General features: G+C 39.2%; 1 protein-coding gene across 1 annotated transcript in view; it reads left to right on the forward strand.

The window, feature by feature from the left end:
• dcp2 (decapping mRNA 2) overlaps positions 1–9,819 on the forward strand; it is a 42,399-nt gene extending 32,580 nt beyond the window's left edge. The window contains exon 11 of the mRNA XM_067982961.1: positions 7–9,819. Within this exon, the coding sequence (XP_067839062.1) occupies positions 7–182 (176 nt within the window). The 3' untranslated portion in view covers positions 183–9,819. The remainder of the gene's footprint in view (positions 1–6) is intronic.
• Positions 9,820–19,999: the final 10,180 nt, after the last annotated feature.

A 19,999-nucleotide genomic window follows, 5' to 3' on the forward strand; every position in this document is an offset into this window, starting at 1 on the left:
ACTTAGATGCAGTTTGTGAACTATGCAACTCTAATCAGCTCTTGGAATATACTGGGACGTGCAGATCAGGTTCTGATCTCTCTGATTCCTGCAACGGACACTCTGATTTTAGTTTTTCATCCAGGGCCTTTCTCAACTTCAAGTTTGATCGAGGTGCAATTATGAAATGCTTTGACCTATGACAGAATGTTGGGCTTTGATGTGAAGGGATCAGAAGGTTCATGGAACAAGTTGCAAGATCAATGAAAAACTGACCGGTCCATCCTTTGGTGTTCAAGAGCCCTAGGGATTTTAATAAGCAGAGGGTGGGATTTTTAATAGTGTATGCCAAAATGAGGTCATGTTTAATGCAATTTAGCCTTTGTACATAAGTACTTTTTCAAGATTTGGAATTGACCATTGGTTTTCTTTAGTTGGTTATTTTAGTAGTGCAATGCTGAAGAGGAGAAATGTTTTTTGTTTCCTTTTTTTAATAAACTTTCCTTCCCTGCCCCCCCCCCCCCCCCCACAATGACTTTAGGTTGGACATAACACTTGCTGCTGAATGTACAAGTACAGATGAAGGATATCTGGCTTTTTCGAGTGGGTATTTGGAAAGGCAGGGCAGAGTGGATTGTTGCAGCATGATACTTTTGTTTATGCAGTCTAATAAATCATTTTTTATGGTGATATTAATGCACTAACCAGATGGTAGGTATTTTTTGTTCCCTAGTTGTTCCTTTGCAGAATTTCCATTGTTCTGTTGGAAGTTTAGAATCGTCTTCGGTGTTGCTGTCGTTACAAGATGTTCGACTGTGTTTTCAGCTTATTGATAGTTTGTTCATTGCTGGCAGTTGTTCCCAGATCCAGTAGTATTAATTGATTTTTTTCAATTTATTCAGTACCTTTGGTGCCGTTTCAAGAAAGTTCCTCATTTTACACGTAGGTCAGGTATATTAACACTTTAGAAGTTCATTGTGAGACGGACTGCTGATTTTAAAACACTCGAAGGCTAATTTTTGAAAATATAACTTTGCCCTTTCAGTTACTGAATCCATTAATAAATTGATGGTTAAAATAATTAGAGTTCTGATTTGGTTTATAATAAGTTCCCACAACCTACTGACATGAAAATGTTAGAATGAGTGACTCAGCAACACATCATTTTATTAAAACCCATTGATTCAGTTGACTATTGCTTAATGTTAAAAATAAACTCTTGGCTAGGTTATGCACTTGGAGTGATAGTCACAAATATTGACCCTATACTTTGCAAATCTGAAGGATGGACAGTTTGTGGTTTAAATTCCATCAGCCTTAATCTCTATTGAACATGAGTCTATTGCACAAAGTTGTCTACCCAAATTCAATTTGGAAAATAGACTTGGTGAGATGAAGAGCACTATTTGAAGAGTGATTTCAGATCTCTTTTCAGCTAACTCAGCTACTTTATGGACATGCAACCTTGACTGCCATCCTACTGCAGAAAAAAAGAAACCTCAAACTGCACAAAAGTATAATTTTGATGAAGTCAGTTGTACCCCCCCCCCCCCCAAAACAAGTACCTGCCACAAACTGTGGTTTACTATAAAGTGATTTTATATTTTGAGAAATTTCAAAGATTGCTAAATTGAATTTATTTTCAATTTTGTGCTGATCCTGCTCTAGCTTGTCTGTATGACATTGCAGTGCATGTGGATTGATCGGAAGCAGCATCCAACTAAATTATGATGGTGGACTGTTTAATAACAAGTAATGTATCCTTTGTTAAGCTTTATAACCTTGTGAATACAATAGGATCTTAAAACTTTGACAATATTGTTGTAATAAAGGAAACATATATTTTGTTTGTCCCATTTTCATCTCTCTCATCCAATGGAAGAGTTTGAATGAAGAGGATGATAATTCGGGAATGGGAGACTGTTTTGAGCTTTACTTGAAAATAAAATCAGTTTGCATAAGAATAGAATTAATAGGTGGGATTCTTACATTCTGTCTTTTATTCTGATCTCTAGGCATAATAAAAGTGCTGTGGGGAAACTTAATTTATCTAAGTGTTACTGAACTTTTTTTAAAAGAAAGGTTTTATGGTGGCTGATGTCACTTTAATGAGAACCTGATTTTTTTTTAAAGGTTCATACCTGAGACAGTTTGTCTAAAAAGTTGCCCAGCAATAGGACAATAGCACTGAGTTACAAAATTAGAAATCTGTCTATTAAATACTGTTTGTTTAAAGCACTAACTATTCAGAGGATGGAAGAAGAAATCTGTATTAAGATAAAAAGACATGACTTGATCCCACTGCCTTCTTCAGTCCATTTCACTTTAGATGATATCTGCTGCTTAAACAAATTTATAATGTGGATTTTCTCAGCACAGATTATAGTGTGTGATATGACAAAATTAGCATTGATATTTGTCAGACTTATTGTGCAGTAGCATTTTTATAATGTTTTTGTACTAGCTTCTGTATTACATGTGGTTCACATTGATATATTTATTGGCTCAATATTGCTTCCATACTACTCATAGACTGCAAGTATGAGTAAAGTAAAGATTAACCATTTGTGAAATGAATCTCTGCATAGTTATAATTGGAAAACATTTAGAGTAATATAACTGTTCAGTATTGGTAGAAAATGCAATAGTGTAAAGTACACTCAAATTAATTGTTACATATTGGGAATAATAATTCCTTTCAGACAATCAGATAAAACTGGAAGATTTTAGAAGTCTTGCTTCATGTTGAAATCTGCCTGCACCATTAGTACTATTTTTTTTTTGTTAGCGGCACAGTTGCTTTTGATGACAATTAAAATTCAACTCTATGACTGAAATGCAAATAATCTCTCGCTCTTTCCCCCCATTGTGTATTGTTACTCCGTGATGGACAAGTGGTCTGATCCCATGCCCATGGCCGCTGCTGCTTTTAAGTGTCCACCAGGAAGTGTATGCTTTTTTGTGTGTACCTATCCAGAGTGAAGGATGTTGGTGTAGAGGAATGGAATTTTTTTCCCCTTTTCTTCCCAATGCACTTTCTCTAACCCCCCCTCCCATTTTGAACACAAGATCATACCTGTATCATGGACCACATAAAAGGTAAAGATCCATCTACTCTGCCACAGTGACAAACCTTGATCTCACTGAGGCTAAATGTAGCATCCCTGCCAATGACATCAGTTAACTTAACGTGTACTTGGGACCCTCTGGTTCTGTATGCCTAGTTGCTGGATAAACTTGCAGACATTGGTGGGGTCCTTTGATATTTCTTTGAGACAAAATTTTGTGAAATGTACTTTCATTACCACCACAAAGAACATGCTGGCTTCAGTGATATCATTCCCAAAATGTACTGTATGAAGGAACATGATCATGATTAAGAAACCACAACAGGTGGTTGAGTAGATTAGAGGATCTTGATCAGTATTTAATGTGTAAAAATAATTAGAAATCTTGATAGTGAGGATAGAAATACAATTTGTTCTGTTGTATACTTTAATCATATATATATATATGGTAAGAGTCTTTTTTTATATATATTTTTAAAAAAGACTCTTACGATAATGTTACAGCTGTTCTGAAACTGGACGCTGTGTTTATACGTTTTAACCAGACTTGTGAAGGTTTCAAAATTAGATGAACAAGACACTTGAACAGTAGATTGTAGAAGCAAAATTGAGCCATTGTAAATTATGGAACACTTTTTAATAGATTATACTGGTGTAGATGGTTTCATTTTATGGTTTCATATAATGGGATTTCTAAAATGGGACTAAAACTGAGTGTAGTACTAAAATTTACCCAACTTTCCCATGGTTTAACTTCTCAGAATGACAATTACTATATTACAATTATGAACTTGAAGGTCTGTTTAGGTGAAGGCTCCAATTCAGATTAATCTGTGTACTATACTTTGTTTTGCTCCTTGCCTTATTGCATTATATGCCTTATTTTCCATAATGCACATCTTCATGTACACTTATACATAAATAGGCAGTTCCTGCTCAGTTAAACATTTTGTGCTTTACTGACCTTGTCTGAATTGGTTTGCAAGGTGTTGAGTCTAATGTACATTTTCAGTGCAGAAGTAGATATTTTTAAAAATGTCCAAAAAGCTGACGGGGTTTAATTTAACAATTCTTCTGAGACGTCTTGTTGCCTATCTTGAAGCCTTAACGGGTGAAAGACAAAGGGAGTGATGGATTTTTTTTTTCCCCCTGTTTTGGGAAAAAATTATACTAGTTTAGTTCTATTTGTTTAGACAATGTAACTTAAAAAGTTAGCACCTACAGTTTTTGTCATCTGTAAAAAAACATTTTTAAAGAAGAACTGTACCATTTGCAAGTTCTTTTGTGCTAAATTGTACAGTTAAGACTGACCAATATAACATCTAATGCTTTTCTTCATTTTTGCCAGAAGAGCAAATACTTTGTGGATTTTGTTTTCAAAGTGCTGCCTTAATTAAAGATCAGTTATATTTACTTGTAAGTTTAAGACCATCCTTATAAATGTTTTACAAGCTATCAAAATGCAATCAAAACTGGTAAATTGACAGGCTACTGTAGATTTGCAATGGAGTTGACGTGTAAACTTTAACATGATCATGAAGCACATGTACAGGCAGTGTGGTAGCTTCATTTAAAAGTCTCAATTTCTAGTATTGTATAATGCAGGGAATAACTTTTTTTGTTCCATTCAGATCTTGATCTATTGCTAATTCAAAGATTAGGAATGTTCTCCTACAAACATAAGGGGGTCTTGGTTCAAAAAAGTACTGGGACATGATTTCTCAGGACAAAACATTTATGTACTTGAAAAATTGAGTGGCTTTGGGTAGAACAAATCAGTAATATAGTATGTCTTTTGTGACTAAATACAAAGGTGAAAAGTTGCATCCATATAATACTCAAGGCCTATGTTGCAAACTGAGTTACAATTGAGAACCATTTCAGAGTTGGGGAAAAACAGTTCATGTGCACAAATCCCTTTTTTTTGTTTTAAAAATAACGACTGCATTTAAACATGGTGTAGATTGTGGTGCACATCTCCAATACATTACTTCTATGATTGGGGTAAATGTGGTATCACTGGGTGAAATTGGGATGCAATTCAGGATAAGTGGAAGTGGAGTAACTGAAGTACAAGCTAATCCCTATTAGAGAAGCCCAATAAATATAACTGCTCTAGAGTTGATATAAGCAAATAAGGACACATTTCCCTGCATCCATTTTGTTAATTGTACCATTCAGGCCAACAAGAGAGGGGTATATTCACTACAATTTAAAATATTGTGCTTTAAAGTGGTAAATTAGCATAATACAGCATAGAATCATAGAAAATTTATGGTGCAGAAGGAGGCCACTCGGCCCATTGTGTCTGCACCGGCTGAGAAACGAGCCACTCAGCCTAATCCCACGTTCCCGCATTTGGTCTGTAGCCCTGTAGGTCACGGTTCTTCAGGTGCACATCCAGGTATTTTTAAATGAGTTGAGGGTTTCTGCCTCTACCACCCACTTAAGCAGTGAGTTCTAGACCCCCACCACCTTCTGGGTGAAAAGAAATGTCCTCATTTCCGCTCTAATCCTTCTACCAATCACTTTAAATCTATGCCCCCTGGTTATTGACCCCTCTGCTAAGGAAAATAGGTCCTTCCTATTCATTCTATCTAGGCCCCTCATCATTTTGTACACCTCCAATCAAATCACCCTTCAGCCTCCTCTGTTCGAAAGGAAAACAACCCCAGCCTATCCAACCTGTCATCATAGCTAAAATTCTTCATTCCTGGCAATATCCTTGTAAATCTCCTCTGCACCCTCTCTAGTGCAATTACATCCTTCCTGTAATGTGGTGACCAGAACTGTGCACACCAGTACTCAAGCTGTGACCTAACTAGTGTTTTATATAGCTCCAGCATAACATCCCTGCTTTTATATTCTATGCCTTGGCTAATAAAGGAAAGCATTCCATATGCCGCCTTAACCACCTTATCAACCTGACCTGCTACCTTCAGGGATCTGTGGACATGCACTCCAAGGTCCCTCACTTCCTCTACACCTCTCAGTATCCTCCCATTTATTGTGTATTCCCGTGCCTTGTTTGCTCTCCCCAAATGCATTACCTCACACCTCTCCGGATTGAACTCCATTTGCCACTTTTCTGCCCATCTGACCAGTCCATTGATATCTTCCTTAGGTCTACAGTTTTCCCCCTCACTATCAACCACTCGGCCTATCTTTGTGTCATCCGCAAATCAATCTTAATCATGCCCCCTACGTTTAAGTCCAAATCATTAATGTATACCACAAAAAGCAAAGGACTTAGTACCGAGCCCTGCAGCACCCCACTGGAAACAGCCTTCCAGTCGCAAAAAAACTCGTCGACCATTACCCTTTGCTTCCTGCCACAGCCAAATTTGGATCCAAATTGCCACATTCCCTTGGATCCCATGGGCCTTTACTTTTTTGACCAATCTGCCACGTTGGACCTTGTCAAAAGCCTTGCTAAAATCCATGTAGACTGCATCAATTGCACTACCCTCATCGATCCTCCTTGTCACCTCGAAAAATTCAATCAAGTTAGTCAGACATGACCTCCCCTTAACAAATCCGTGATGACTGTCCTTGATTAGTCCGTGCCTTTCTAAGTGACAGTTTATCCTGTCCCTCAGAATTAATTCCAATAATTTGCCCACCCACCGAGGTTAGGCTGACTGGCCTGTAATTACTCGGTCTATCCTTCAGTCCCTTTTTAAACAACAGTACAACGTTAGCAGTCCTCCAATTCTCACTGTACATGTCTGATCAAGCCACTTTTCATGGTGATTTTTGTTTGCTTTAAATCCTGTCTCATTTTTTTGTTTTCTGTGGATCCAAAGTGACTTATGCAAATATTCTATTTCCAGTTATAAACTTACCGAAAGCAAAACTGGTTGTATAGAATATAAGAACATGTACCGATATGAAAAAAACAGTCATTGTAGATTTTTAAAAAACTGAAGCATTTGGATTACACCAGACACAATGAAATATGCATAGCTTGATGCAGAATCTTAAAAGCATTCACACACTGTTTAAAAATTATTGTGCCTGCTGCAAAACACGAGGCCTTATCTACTTCATTTTATGAGTGTACTAATATTGGTAACTCAACTCCTAATCCACTTCAGATAAAATTAGATGGTTCATCTGATTTTAGTTGGAAAAACAATTTGATTACATTTTTAAAACTAGATTGCCTTGTTAGTAATAAATTGGTAGAATCTCCTTTTTCCTCACTAGTGCTTGAAAGTTTGTGCACAGCCTTCTTTAGTGAAGAATGCTACCAAAAACATGCCGTGATAGTTCATTTAAAAAATGTGTATTCAGTAGTTTAGTAATTTTTAAGATCTTAATTAGGACTCTGATATTGCAAATAAAGCTTTTGTTCGGAAATGCCACATTAGGTTTTTGTTTATAGTGATCGAAACTGGTAAATATTTGCAGTGCAGAGACTCTCCTCCTAATTTATAAATGTGTAAAAAAGTCATTATGAAGCAGTACTCTTGACATCTGTACAACTTTTTATAAAAACAGATTAGTACTGGGAGAAAATGACCTAGTACAGTAAAGATTATAAATTGATGTCCACTTTCTGGCAAGTAAGCCATCTTTTTTTTTAAATAACTCAGTCAGTGGATCAGCGGTTGTCTTGAACATTTTATTTTGGGTTTGGGGCAAGAGGGGAGAAATATGATAGGATTAGTTTAACCTCTGGTGGGGAAACTTGTAGAAACGATAATCCTGGACAGAATCAGCAGTCCCTTGGACAAGTGTGGATTGATTAGGGAAAGCCAGCACTGATTTGTAAAAGGCAAATCGTGTTTAACTAACTTGCTAGAGTTTTTTGATGAGGTGACAGAGAAAGTTGATGAGGGCAATGCGGTTGATGTGGTGTATATGGACTTTGAAAAGGTGTTTGATAAAGTGCCGCATAATAAGCTGGTCATCAAGATTGAAGCCCATGGAATAAAGGGGGCAGTAACAGCATGGATACAAAATTGGCTAAGTAACAGGAAGCAGAGAGTAGTGGTGAATGGTTGTTTTTTGGACTGGAGGGAGGTGTAAAGTGGTGCTCCCCAGGGATCGGTACTAGGACCACTGCTTTTCTTGATATATATTAATGACTTGGACTTGGGTGTACAGGGCACAATTTCCAAATTTGCAGATGACACAAAACTTGGAAGGGTAGTAAACAGTGAGGAGGATAGTGATAGACTTAAAGAGGATATAGGCTGGTGAAATGGGCAGACACGTGGCAGATAAAATTAACTCAGAAAAATGCGAAGTGATACATTTCGGTAGGAAGAATGAGGAGAGGCAATATAAACTAGAGGGCACAATTCTAAAAGGGGTACAGGAACTGAGATATCTGGGGGTATATGTGCACAAATCGTTGAAAGTGGCAGGGGAGATTGAGAAAGTGGTTAAAAAAGTATACGGGATCCTGGGCTTTATAAATAGAGGCATAGAGTACAAAAGCGAGGAAGTCATGATGAACCTTTATAAAACACTGGTTCACCACAACTGGAGTATTGTGTCCTGTTCTGGGCACTGCACTTTAGGAAAGATGTGAAGGCCTTGGAGAGGGTGCAGAAAAGATTTACTAGAATGATTCTAGGATGAGGGACTTCAGTTACGTGGATAAACTGGAGAAGCTGGGGTTGTTTTCCTTGGAACAGAGAAGATTGAGAGGAGATTTGATAGAGGTATTTAAAATCATGAAGGGTCTAGACAGAATAGATAGAGAGAAACTGTTCCCATTGGCGGAAGGGTCAAGAACCAGAGGACATAGATTTAAGGTGATTGGCAAAAGAACCAAAGGTGACATGAGGAAAAACTTTTTTACACAGCGAGTGGTTATGATCTGGAATGCACTGCCGGGGCATGGTGGAAGTAGATTCAATCATGGCTTTCAAAAGGGAGCTGGATAACTACTTGAAAGGAAAAAATTTGTAGGGCTACATGGATAAGGGGGAGGAGTGGGACTAGCTGGAATGCTCTTGCATAGAGCCGGCACGGACTTGATGGGCCAACTGTCCTCCTCCTATTCTGTAACCTTTATGATTCTATGATCATGTACCAGTGTGCTAATACAATTAAAACTCACCACATTGCTGGCTAAAATTACATTTATTAAAAAAAATTATCCCCGTAGCAGGAACCCAAATTTTATTTGGTTTACTTATTTTTAGATCCTTCTTTCATTTGGCATTAGACCCTTTTGTGTAACAGACACATAGCTAGTACTGTGAAAGTGTTTTAACTTTGCCTTGCATTTCATGTTACATTGTGTAATTGATTGATGAATTGCAGCTTGAGATTAGTTCATGTTTGCTGGTAGTTCACTTTTATACTAAAATTGCTCTGAGTTCAGTTGGTAAAAGTAAGTGACAAATCAGCCTTAATTTGAATTACATTCAACAAAAGTATAATGTATTTTGATTTGAAGATCATTGGCATATCTTGCTTTTTGGGAATTCTCTTAGTACTACAGAATGGTGTTCATCAATTTTACCTGTTCAAGTTTCACATGAGAAAAAAGTAACAAAGGTAATTAGTTTCCATACTTTGGACATTAATGGAAGTATTGAGTATATAAAAATCAATGAAAGATTCAACTGTCCTTCACTATTTTGAGCCAAATGTTTGTGTGTTTTTGTGTTCTGAACTGCAGCTGATATGAATTTGCATTTAAACATTGTAATTGATCCTGTATGGAAGCTCTAAAGATTCCACGAGACATTCAAATTTTGTACTGACTAATGTCTTGTGTGTTTTTTTAAATAAAATACTTTTCCCTCTAGACCTAAGACCATTGTTTGCATTTTAGGGAGAGGGGAGAAGAGAGATATAATAAGTGTATAGCTTCTATATAGCTATCTGCTTTCGCAGTAGACACTGTAGGTTCAGTGATTCTATTAAGGTACCTGCATAAAAGTTGAAGTTAATTTCTGCAGCAAGTTACAGAAAAGTAAAAAAAAAAATAATGCTAATCCTATGCTGGTGTGATTGAACTTTTCACAAGTGCAAGGTGCAGAAGATATCTGCTTTGAGCTCTGTTCACACTTCCAATTCCTGCCACCAGCAGACTTGCATATTACAGCACAGATGCAAGATATTTGGCCCATTAGGTTTGACCAGTGCTTTTCTCCATGTGAGCCACCCAATCTAATCTGACGCTCCTGCTCACTCCCCAAATACTTAAATATTCTTTTTCAAGCAACCATCTAATTCCCTGTTTAAAAAAAAATGGACTCTGTTCCATCAATGGTTTATGGAAGTTAATTCCACATTCTGACCACCCTCGTGTAAAGAAATTATTTTCTAATCTCCCCTTTAGTTGGTTCATCAAGCCCTGTCAGACTTCACTCCTCTGCCCAAACTGCACATTATTCCCGGGATGATCCTGGAAAGCAAAAATAACCTCGCAGCTTCTTTTCTGCACTATCAGCTGTCTCTTTCAAACCCCTCCCTGCCCCCTCCACACTTTGAGGAGCTGATGTACCTTATTCCTAAGACCATCTGATCAGCTGCCTTTGCTGCTTCTCCCCCGGCTCCCCCTTGCTGTAGCTCTGAACTTGCATGTTTCTCTAGTTTCTTTCCTGTCTCCCCTTCTGCCATCTCTGAACTCATCTTGTTCATGAGATCCTTCTCTTACTCCCTTGACTCCTTTCCTACTAAACTGCTGATCACCCAACATTCCTTCCTGGTCCCCATGCTAGCTGCCATTGTAAATTGTTCCCTCTGCTTAGGTAATATCCCCTTCCCTTTCAAAACTCCTGTCATCACACCCTTCTAAAAGAAACCCTCCTTTGACCCCTTTGTCCTTGCAAAATACTACACCATCTCCATTTCCAAAGTTCTTGCAGGTATGTAGGGAAATAGCTACTTTCTCGGTGGTTCGTGGACCTGGACAATAGCAGTCAAAGAAAGTTACCCTTACAGGGAGTTTTGTTAATCACAAGTGATTATTTAATGATTTAAAAGTTCACACAAATAGGAAGCAAAGCAAGCAATACATACAATTGTAAACCAAGGATTTCAGCCTCAAGGTGGAAGGGTCTTGCAGTTTCTTCTTGAAGCTTCTTCCAGCTCTTCTGACTGCAGTAGACGAAGCTTCTCCAAGCTCCTCCGCCTGCAGCTCATCCGATTGTTGTACCTCCGACTGCAGCTCTCTTGTTGACTGTCCAACTGTTGAAGCTGCTATGATCTCCTATTTTTATATGATTTTTGGCAGTTTGGGTGTGAACAAAGATAAGAAGTCCCATTTTGGCCACTCACCCATCGTTGCATTAATGATGGATGGTTGGTTGGACCATTCAAAAACCGTGTGAACCCACTATATCATCTTATCCTGTGTGAATTCAGGTGCAAGAATTGTCCCAAGGATTTCACTGTCGGCACTGTTTTTCCAAGTCATTTGTTGCGAGAACCTTTATATTCTTTTGCGAACCAAAGACTTGTTCAAACCATCTCAACACTTCCAGAACCTTCTTGGCACATCTGTACATTGTTGCTTTTGTTCTTATCAGTTGTTATTGAAGATCAAAGCTTGTTGACGTTTTTGTACATTGCTGCTTTTGCAGTTTTAAACTGATGTTCAAATGTTCAGTTTTAAACTGACTGCACTTTGCTGTCTTTGCAGTCTTGAATTTATACTGTCCAAATGTAATGTCAAGGGGCGAGTTAACCCTTTTCTTCGAATGGCCAAAAGGGACACAGTTACCCCTTTCCTGTGTAGAATCAATCAAAGTCCAGAAGGTTTTAAAATTACAGTAGTCAAGGGTTTTAACCATTGCCCTACAGGTGTTGTCATCTCTTAAAATCCGTGCCCATCTTTTCTGCAACTCAGTGTTTGAATTTCTCTAATTAGGTTTCTGCCCTGCCACGGCACTGAAATGGCCCTGATCAAAGTCACAAATGACATCCTTTGTGATTGTGGTGCATTTTTCTATCCTCTATCTCTTTTTGCAGTCTTTGACATGGTCAAGCACACACTCCTCAAATGCCTTTGTCCAGCGTAGTGGAATTGCCTTTGTTTGGTTTTACACTTATCTGATCGTAGTCAGTGCATCTCTAGCAATGGCTTCTTTTCCGGACCCTGCACCGTTAACTCTGGAATCCCCCAGGGATCTATTCTTAGCCCCTCCGCTTCTCTTCTTTGTCTGCATGCTGCTTCCACAAGTATGCGGATGCCACCCAGGGTCAGCTTCCACAAGTATGCTGATGCCACCCAGGTCTATCTCATCACCACTTCTCTTGACCCCTCCACTGCCTTTGGTGTCAGACTACTCGCCACCAATTCCATCACCCTTCCCAGCCATTGTCTGGGGCTGAACCAGAATGCAATCTCTGTGTCCTATTCAACTCTGAGCTGAGCTTCCAACTACATGCACTCTCTATCACTAAGATTGCCTGCCTCAGCCCATCTGCCTTTGAAACCCTCATCCTTGCCTTTGTCATCTCCAGACGCAACTATTCCGATGCTCTCCTGGCCAGCCTCCCACGCTCTAAGCTTCAGCTCATCCAAAACTCTTCTGCCCATATCCTATCGCATCAAGCCCTACTCACCCATCAACCCTGTCCTTACTGACCTACATTGCTTGATAACATAAACGGCCATCCCAAATTACAGTAGTTGGCCTCTTGCACATATCCGTTTTTAATCGCTCCACCATTGGTGGCCGTGCCTAGACCCTTGGCTCTGGAATTCTCGCCCTAAATTTCTGTGTGTCTCCTCTAAGACTCGTCTTAAAATCTATCTCTTTGACCAAGCTTTTGGTTACCTGTCCTAATATCTCCTTATGTGGCTCGGTGTCAAATTTTGTTTGATAACGCTCATGAAGCACCTTGGGATATTTTACGCTGTTAAAGACACTATACAAATGCAAGTTGTTGTTGTATATCAGCTCCTGGTCCCCTAACACCTCTAATTTAAAATTCTCATCCTTGAGTTTAAATTTCTTAATGGTCTCACCCTCCCTTTCTCTATAACCTCCTGCAGCCCTGCACCTTTTTCTCCTCTTTCTCCCCCCTCTTTCCCTCCCCCCCCGCAAACTCTCCATTCCAATGACTGTGGCCCTTTATGCATCACCCCACCATAGCCATCTATGCCCTATGCTCTGGAATTCCTTCTCTAAACCTCTCCATCCTCTCCTCCTTAATACCCACCTCTTTGACCAAACTTTGTCATCTCTCTTAATATCTTCTTCTTTGTCTCAGTATCCATAGTACCTTGGGACATTTTGTTTACATTAAAGGCGCTATATAAATGCAAGTTTTTGTTCAGTAGCAGAAATGATTGATTTTCTGACCTAAGCTGATGGCAGCTATTTGGAAGGCAAGTAGGAACAGAACTAATTGCTGTCTTTAGGGTGAGTTATGCAAAAAGCTGTGTGTTTTTTTCCTATTTCTTTAAACTTTCCAATTCAATACATCTTTCACTTTACTGTCCTCGAACTGGGCTTTTGGTCCATTAGGTGTGCTTTGGTGCCAATGTCAGATCGATTTTGAGCGACTCAAGATCAGCAGGTGATGATGCTGTGCTGCAGATTCCCTCCACTTTTCATTGGCACAGAACAGCATGCTGTACAGTACTTGAAGGAATTTAGAAAATGTCAACTCATAGTATCATCAGTCCCCTAGCAATAGGTTGGTCTCTTTCTATCAGTTTCTAATCCACTAATGTTGCACACTGCTGTTATTCCATGGATTTATTTGAAGCAGTGCAGCACTTAAAATGACACAGGGCTGCTGAGTAATGCCATCATCCTAATATCCAGGATGTTGGCTGATAACTCAAAATCTTGAAAAATGAAATGCAGGTAACTTTAAATTTAACTTTACCAATGAGCTAGGAGATACTGGGATACGGCTCATTAAAAATATCTTTGGGCAGTCTCAAAATATTTGTTTTAAGAACACAATTACAACTGTTCTGCACAAACACTGAACTTGTAGTGTAAATGAACTAAAAACTAAAAATGCTGGAAACACTCATGCAGCATCTATGAAGAGAGAAACGGATTTCATGTTTCAGCTCGATAACCTTTCCTCAGAACCCTGATCTGGCTCCCGAAAACGGGGACAAAAGCATCGAGATCAACTGAGAACCAATTAAGCAAAGGCCTCGAGGCCATAATTGTTAGCCTGACTAAGTTTGAAAAGCATCATGGACCTGTTCACAGCTCAAGCTGCCTTGAGAGAGAAAATGTGGCAGACTAACTGCTGACTGCTAAATTCATCAGGTTCAAACTTGTTTGCCATTGCAAAAAGAGACAAGGACAAAGGAAAAGATAAGGGCTGCAGACAGCTGGAGAAAGTAAAACCAAGTCCATTTATGGTTATTCTGCCCAGCAACTGACATGAGGAAGGATAAAGGGTATAAAACACCCAGACCAAGTGATTTTCAGGAGACCACAAGCAGCATTTGGGAGGCATTCAAAGAGGAGATAATTTGGGTACAGAATAGACTCATTCCAATGAGGGGGAAACAAAGGGCATCCAGAGCTAGAGTTCCCTGGATGACTAAAGAAATAGGGGTTAAAATGAAACAGAAAAAGGCGGCTTATGATGAATGGCAGGTTCGTAATACAGTCGAGAATCAAGCTGAATGCACAGAGTGCAGAGAACTGAATAAGGAAATAAGATTGGCAAAGAATGTATGAAAAGATTAACGGGTAACATTAAAGGAAGCACTAAAGTCTTTTTAAAAAATATAATGAGTAAAAGGGTAGGCAAAGGAAAGGTGGGGCTGCTTTAGGACCGAAAAGGAAAGCTTGTGGAGGCAGAGGACATAGCTGATTTACTAAATGAATACTCTGCATCTGTATTCACTGAAGACGAGGATGCTGACAATGTTACAGTAAAGGAGGAGGGGGTAGAGGAATTGGATGGGATAAAAATAGATAAAGAGGAGGTACTAAAAGGGTTGGCAGTGCTCACACACCATCCCGACTTGAAGGAACGGCGATATATTTCCATCAATGCTAGGTCAAAATCCTACCTAACAGCACTGTGGGAGAACCTTCACCACACGGACTGCAGCGGTTCAAGAAGGTGGCTCACCACCACCTTCTCAAGGGCAATTAGGGATGGGCAATAAACGCTGGCCGTGCCAGCGACGCCCACATCCCATGAACGAATAATAAAAAAAGGTAGAAAAGTCAGCCAGTTCAGATGGGATGCATCCTAGGTTGCTGAGGTAAGTAAGGGTGGAAATAGCAGAGGCTCTGTTCATAATCTTCCAATCCTCCTTTGAGATGGGAGTGGTACCAGAGGACTGGAGGGTTGCAGATGTTACACCCCTGCTCAAAAAAGGGGAGAGAGATAAACCGGGTAACTACAGGCCAGTTAGCCTAACATCGGTGGTGGGAAACTTCTAGAGACAATAATCCGAGACAAAATTAATTGACACTTTGAAGAACATGGGTTAATAAATGACAGCCAGCATGGAAATTGTATCTGACTAACTTGAATGAGCAGTTTGATGAAATAACAGAGAGGGTTGATGAAGGTAGTGCAGTTGACTTTGTGCATATGGACTTTCAAAAGGCATTTCATAAAACGCCACATAATAGACTTGTTAGCAAAATTGAAGCCCATGGGATTAAAGGGGCAGTGGCAGTGTGGATACAAAATTGGCTAAGGGACAGAAAGCAGAGAGTAGTGGTGACTGGTTGTTTTTCAGACTAGAGGGAAGTATACAGTGGTGTTCCCCAGGGGTCAGTATTAGGACCACTGCTCTTTTTGATGTATATTAATGACCTGGACTTGAGTATAGGGGGCATAATTTCAAAGTTTGCAGATGACACAAAGCTTGGAAACATAGTAAATAGTGAGGAGGATAGTAGCAGATTTCAGGAGAACATAGACTAGTTAAATGGGCAGACACATGGCAGATGAAATTTAATGCAGAGATGTGTGAAGTGATGCATTTTGGAAGGAAAAATTAGGAGAGGCAGTATAAACTAAATGGTGAAATTCTAAAGGGGATGGAGGAACAGAGAGACCTGGGGTTCACATGCACAAATGTTTGAAGGTGCCAGGACAAGTCATTGAGGCTGTTAAACCCAAGGATCCTTGGGTTTATTAATAGAGGCATAGAGTACAAAAAGGAAGTTATGGTAAACCTTTAAAAATGATTGGTTAGACCTCAGCTAGAGTATTGTGTCCCATTCTGGGCACCACATTTTAGAAAGGATGTCAAGGCCTTGGAGAGGGTGCAGAAGGGATTTACTAGAATGGTACCAAGGATGAGGGAATTCAGTTATGTAGAGAGATTAGAGAAGCTGGGATTGTTCGCCTTAGAACAAAGAAGGTTAAGGGGAGATTTAATATAGGTATTCAAAATTATGAGGGGTTTTGATAGGGTAGATAGGGATAAACGGTTTCCACTGGCAGGAGGGTCGGTAATCAGAGGACACAGATTTAAGATAATTGGCAAAAAAGCTAGGGAGGAGATGAGAATTTTTTTTTACTCAGTGAGCTGTTATGATTTGGAATGCATTGCCTGACAGGGTGGTGGAAGCAGATTCAATAATCACTTTGAAAAGGGAATTGGATATAAACTTAAAAAGGAAACATTTGCAGGGCTATGCGGCAAAAGCAGGGGAGTGGGACTAATTGGTAGCTCTTTCAGAGACGATGTGCTGAATGGCCTCTTTCTGTGCTGTATTATTCTATGATTTTATCTCGAATGAGAACTAGCCCCTCAACTCTCCTAGTACAAAGACCTGATCTCCCTTTACTTTGAGTTGTGCTCCCCAGAATAAGGTTGTATGACATAGTTATCTGGAAAAACTGTTGTGCCTGAATATCAATAAAATTAGAAAATTATAAAGTTATAAAGTCTCGGTTGATTCTTGACATTTTGGGTCCAATAAAAGAGAAAACCCTACAGATCACATGAAACATAGTTTTTTATGCTTATCAAACAGTACCATTAATAAGTAGTAATCAATGATATACTATCACGAAATGGATACAAGATATGAATTTCAAGGATGCTTAACTGTGTGCTAATCAAGGCTTGAAATTTCACTTACCTACTGTGGATTGAATGTCCCAAGTTTGTCTTCACTCAAGCAGAAAAGTTAAGTTTAATTATTTTTCTGATAAATCCTAAAGTTTGGAACATTGAAGGAGTACATTGCATTGAAGCAAGTACCTGAAAGTCATAAATTGGACCAGTGACCCATGACCTAAATAAAACAAACACCAAAAATGTAAAGGTTCATTGGACTGCTATTAACATTATATTATAAATTATTTTGTTTTATTGAAAGGTTTGTGCAGAAAATGTAGAAGTGTTGAAGGCTGAAGTTATTTTACATGTGAGTTTTATGGCCCAAACCATTTATTAATACAATGTTTTAATTTGATGCAAGTTAAAGGTTTTTGAAGAGGTTTTTATGACACAAAAAGGTTAAAATACTTATATCGAATAATCCAAAGCATTCCTTCCAATGTGTTGTATTTAAGGTAAAATGCAACACTTGTATGAACTGGGTTTGATTTTTGAAAAGATAATCTTGATAAATTGCTAAATAATTCTGCAAAATGTTCTCTCTATTCCAGGTACATAATTTTATAGTTCCTGAAATGGACTGTTTGATGCTTATATGTTGCCTTAAATTACTGGATAAATTTTGTCTGAGTGACAGCAAATTAAAATATTACACAAGCACAGAAATGAACTCAAAAGTTTACATTACTAGTAACAAGCCAATTCACAAAATCTGAATGTAATTTATAAAATCTGGAGTGTGACACCTATTTGGTTATCAATACTGGGATTGCTGTTTTTAAAAAAAAATCTGATACTATCATCAGTTATACTTGTGTATCTTGTTTTACTTTTTAAAATAGAAATCATTTGGGTGAAGTGCTCAGATGTGATAAGATGCTATATAAATGTAAAAAGGACTTATATTTGCTCTTTTGAGTAATGACACAAAGACATTGGAATACTTTTAAAGTAGTCTTGTCTAAAAGACTCACCTAATTACAAGTTAACTTAATTCATATTTTTTCTTTAGGGTAAACCCTAAATATGTAAAAACTGAAGACCCATATAGTACAGATTTCAACAGTTCTCCAGAAGAGGTCACCACATGAATGCTGTACACTTACATTTTTCTTTTTCCCAGGGGCCTTGTGAAAACAATAAAACTGACCAAATCAAATATTTTTTACTAACTGATTAAGGTACATATTCTGAATACGCCAAAGAGGAGCTTCTCAGCTCCAATAGGGGACGGATTTGACTAAGGTGTAGGCTGAGACATAGGGCTGAAAGAGATTGCAGAGGTAGAATGGGAGCTAAACCATGCAGAGATCAGTAGACAAGAACTTCCAATTCAGTTTGGAGACAGAGAGCCATTGGAGGTTGGTAAGGTTAAGGGTGATGGGCACACAGGATTTAGAATGGGACAGAATGGTGCTGGCAGAATTTTAGATATGTTGGAATGTTTGTATGGAGGAGTTTGGGAGGCTGTTTGAGAAGACAAGCTTGTCTGCAATAGCATAGGTAGAAATAAGAAAGACTTGCATTTATATAGTGTCTTTCATGACCTCAGAACGTTCCAAAGTGCTTTACAGCCAGTGAAGTGTAGTCACTGTAATGTAGGAAACGCGGCAGCCAAAATGCGCACAGCAAGGTCCCACAAACAGCAATCATATAACAACCAATTTTAGTGATGTTGGCCAGGACACTGCCAGGACACCGCCAGAACTCTCCTCCCTTTCTTCGAAATAGTGCCAAGGGATCTTTTATGTCATTCTGAGAGGGCAGATAAGGCCTTAGTTTAACATCGCATCCATAAGACAGTATCTCCAACATTGTAGCAATCCCTCAATACAGCACTGAAGTGTCAGCCTAGATTATGTGCTTAAGTCTCTGGAGTAGGACTTGAACCCATGACCTTCTGACTCACAGGCAAGAATGCTACCACTGAGCCAAGGTTGACGCCCAAATGTACAGTTGTTGAAGGCAATCTCTTCAAAATTAGGACATTCCATTGTGTAGTATGGCACTTACCACCGTGCAAAGTAGGACAGACTAAGGACAGATTTAGCAGCCCATAATTGAGCATCCATGTGGCACTGTGGACCAGCAGAATTATATATCATCACAATCTGTCTCATGGCCTAGCTTATCCCTCATTCCTTCATCACCATCAAGGTGGGAGACCATGCCTGGTTCACTGGGGTGTGTAGAAGGATTTGCCATGAACAGCAACAAATATACCTTGCAGTGAGGCACCAACTAGTGAAGCAACAACACAGGACCTTAGAGAGGAATTAGATATTGGAGAGGAGTCGAGGATATTTTTTAGGGAGGAGAACAGTGCCTGATTAAAAAGAGCCATTAATATCAGTAAGCAGGGGGTAAGGAGAGGTGGCTGAATATTTGCGAGGGAAAGTCTTAGCTCATAAAGGAGATGAACCTGGTGAAGGCTGGGGGATGGGATGTGTGGGGAAAATGTTTGGTCAGGGCTGGGATGAGGCTGGAGAGAAGCCTTAGGGCAAGAGGTGGAGATGACAGTTGAGACTGCTGTGCAGATAATCTGTACCTTTGAGACAATTAATTCCATTGATTCTCCAAACTTTGTGTTGGTGGTGAGGATGGCGGGGCTGCTTAGTCAATGAGAAGAGACGTTTGGAATAATCCTTGTTCTCGAGGATGATCGTGGATAAAGGGAGAGATGGTATTCATTGAGCTGGTTGATTAAGCGCCAGATTAATCTGTGCTTGAATCTGTGCCGTTGGACTTAAGGGCATGGAGATGGGAGCTTTACTCTGTAGAACAGCAGGATATGGAGAGTGATTGAGGGTGTCAAAAGCAAAAGTAATGGAACTGTTGAGTCGGTTAACAGAAGCAGCAATGTTGTGATGGGTGGAAGGCCAGAGGGGAAGGAGTGCCAGTCAGTTTAACCTCGGTGGTGGGCAAGCTTTTACAAACGATAATCTGGGACAAAATT

This window comes from Heptranchias perlo, chromosome 4, assembly GCF_035084215.1.
Source record: "Heptranchias perlo isolate sHepPer1 chromosome 4, sHepPer1.hap1, whole genome shotgun sequence".
NCBI classification, from domain to species: Eukaryota; Metazoa; Chordata; class Chondrichthyes; order Hexanchiformes; family Hexanchidae; genus Heptranchias; species Heptranchias perlo.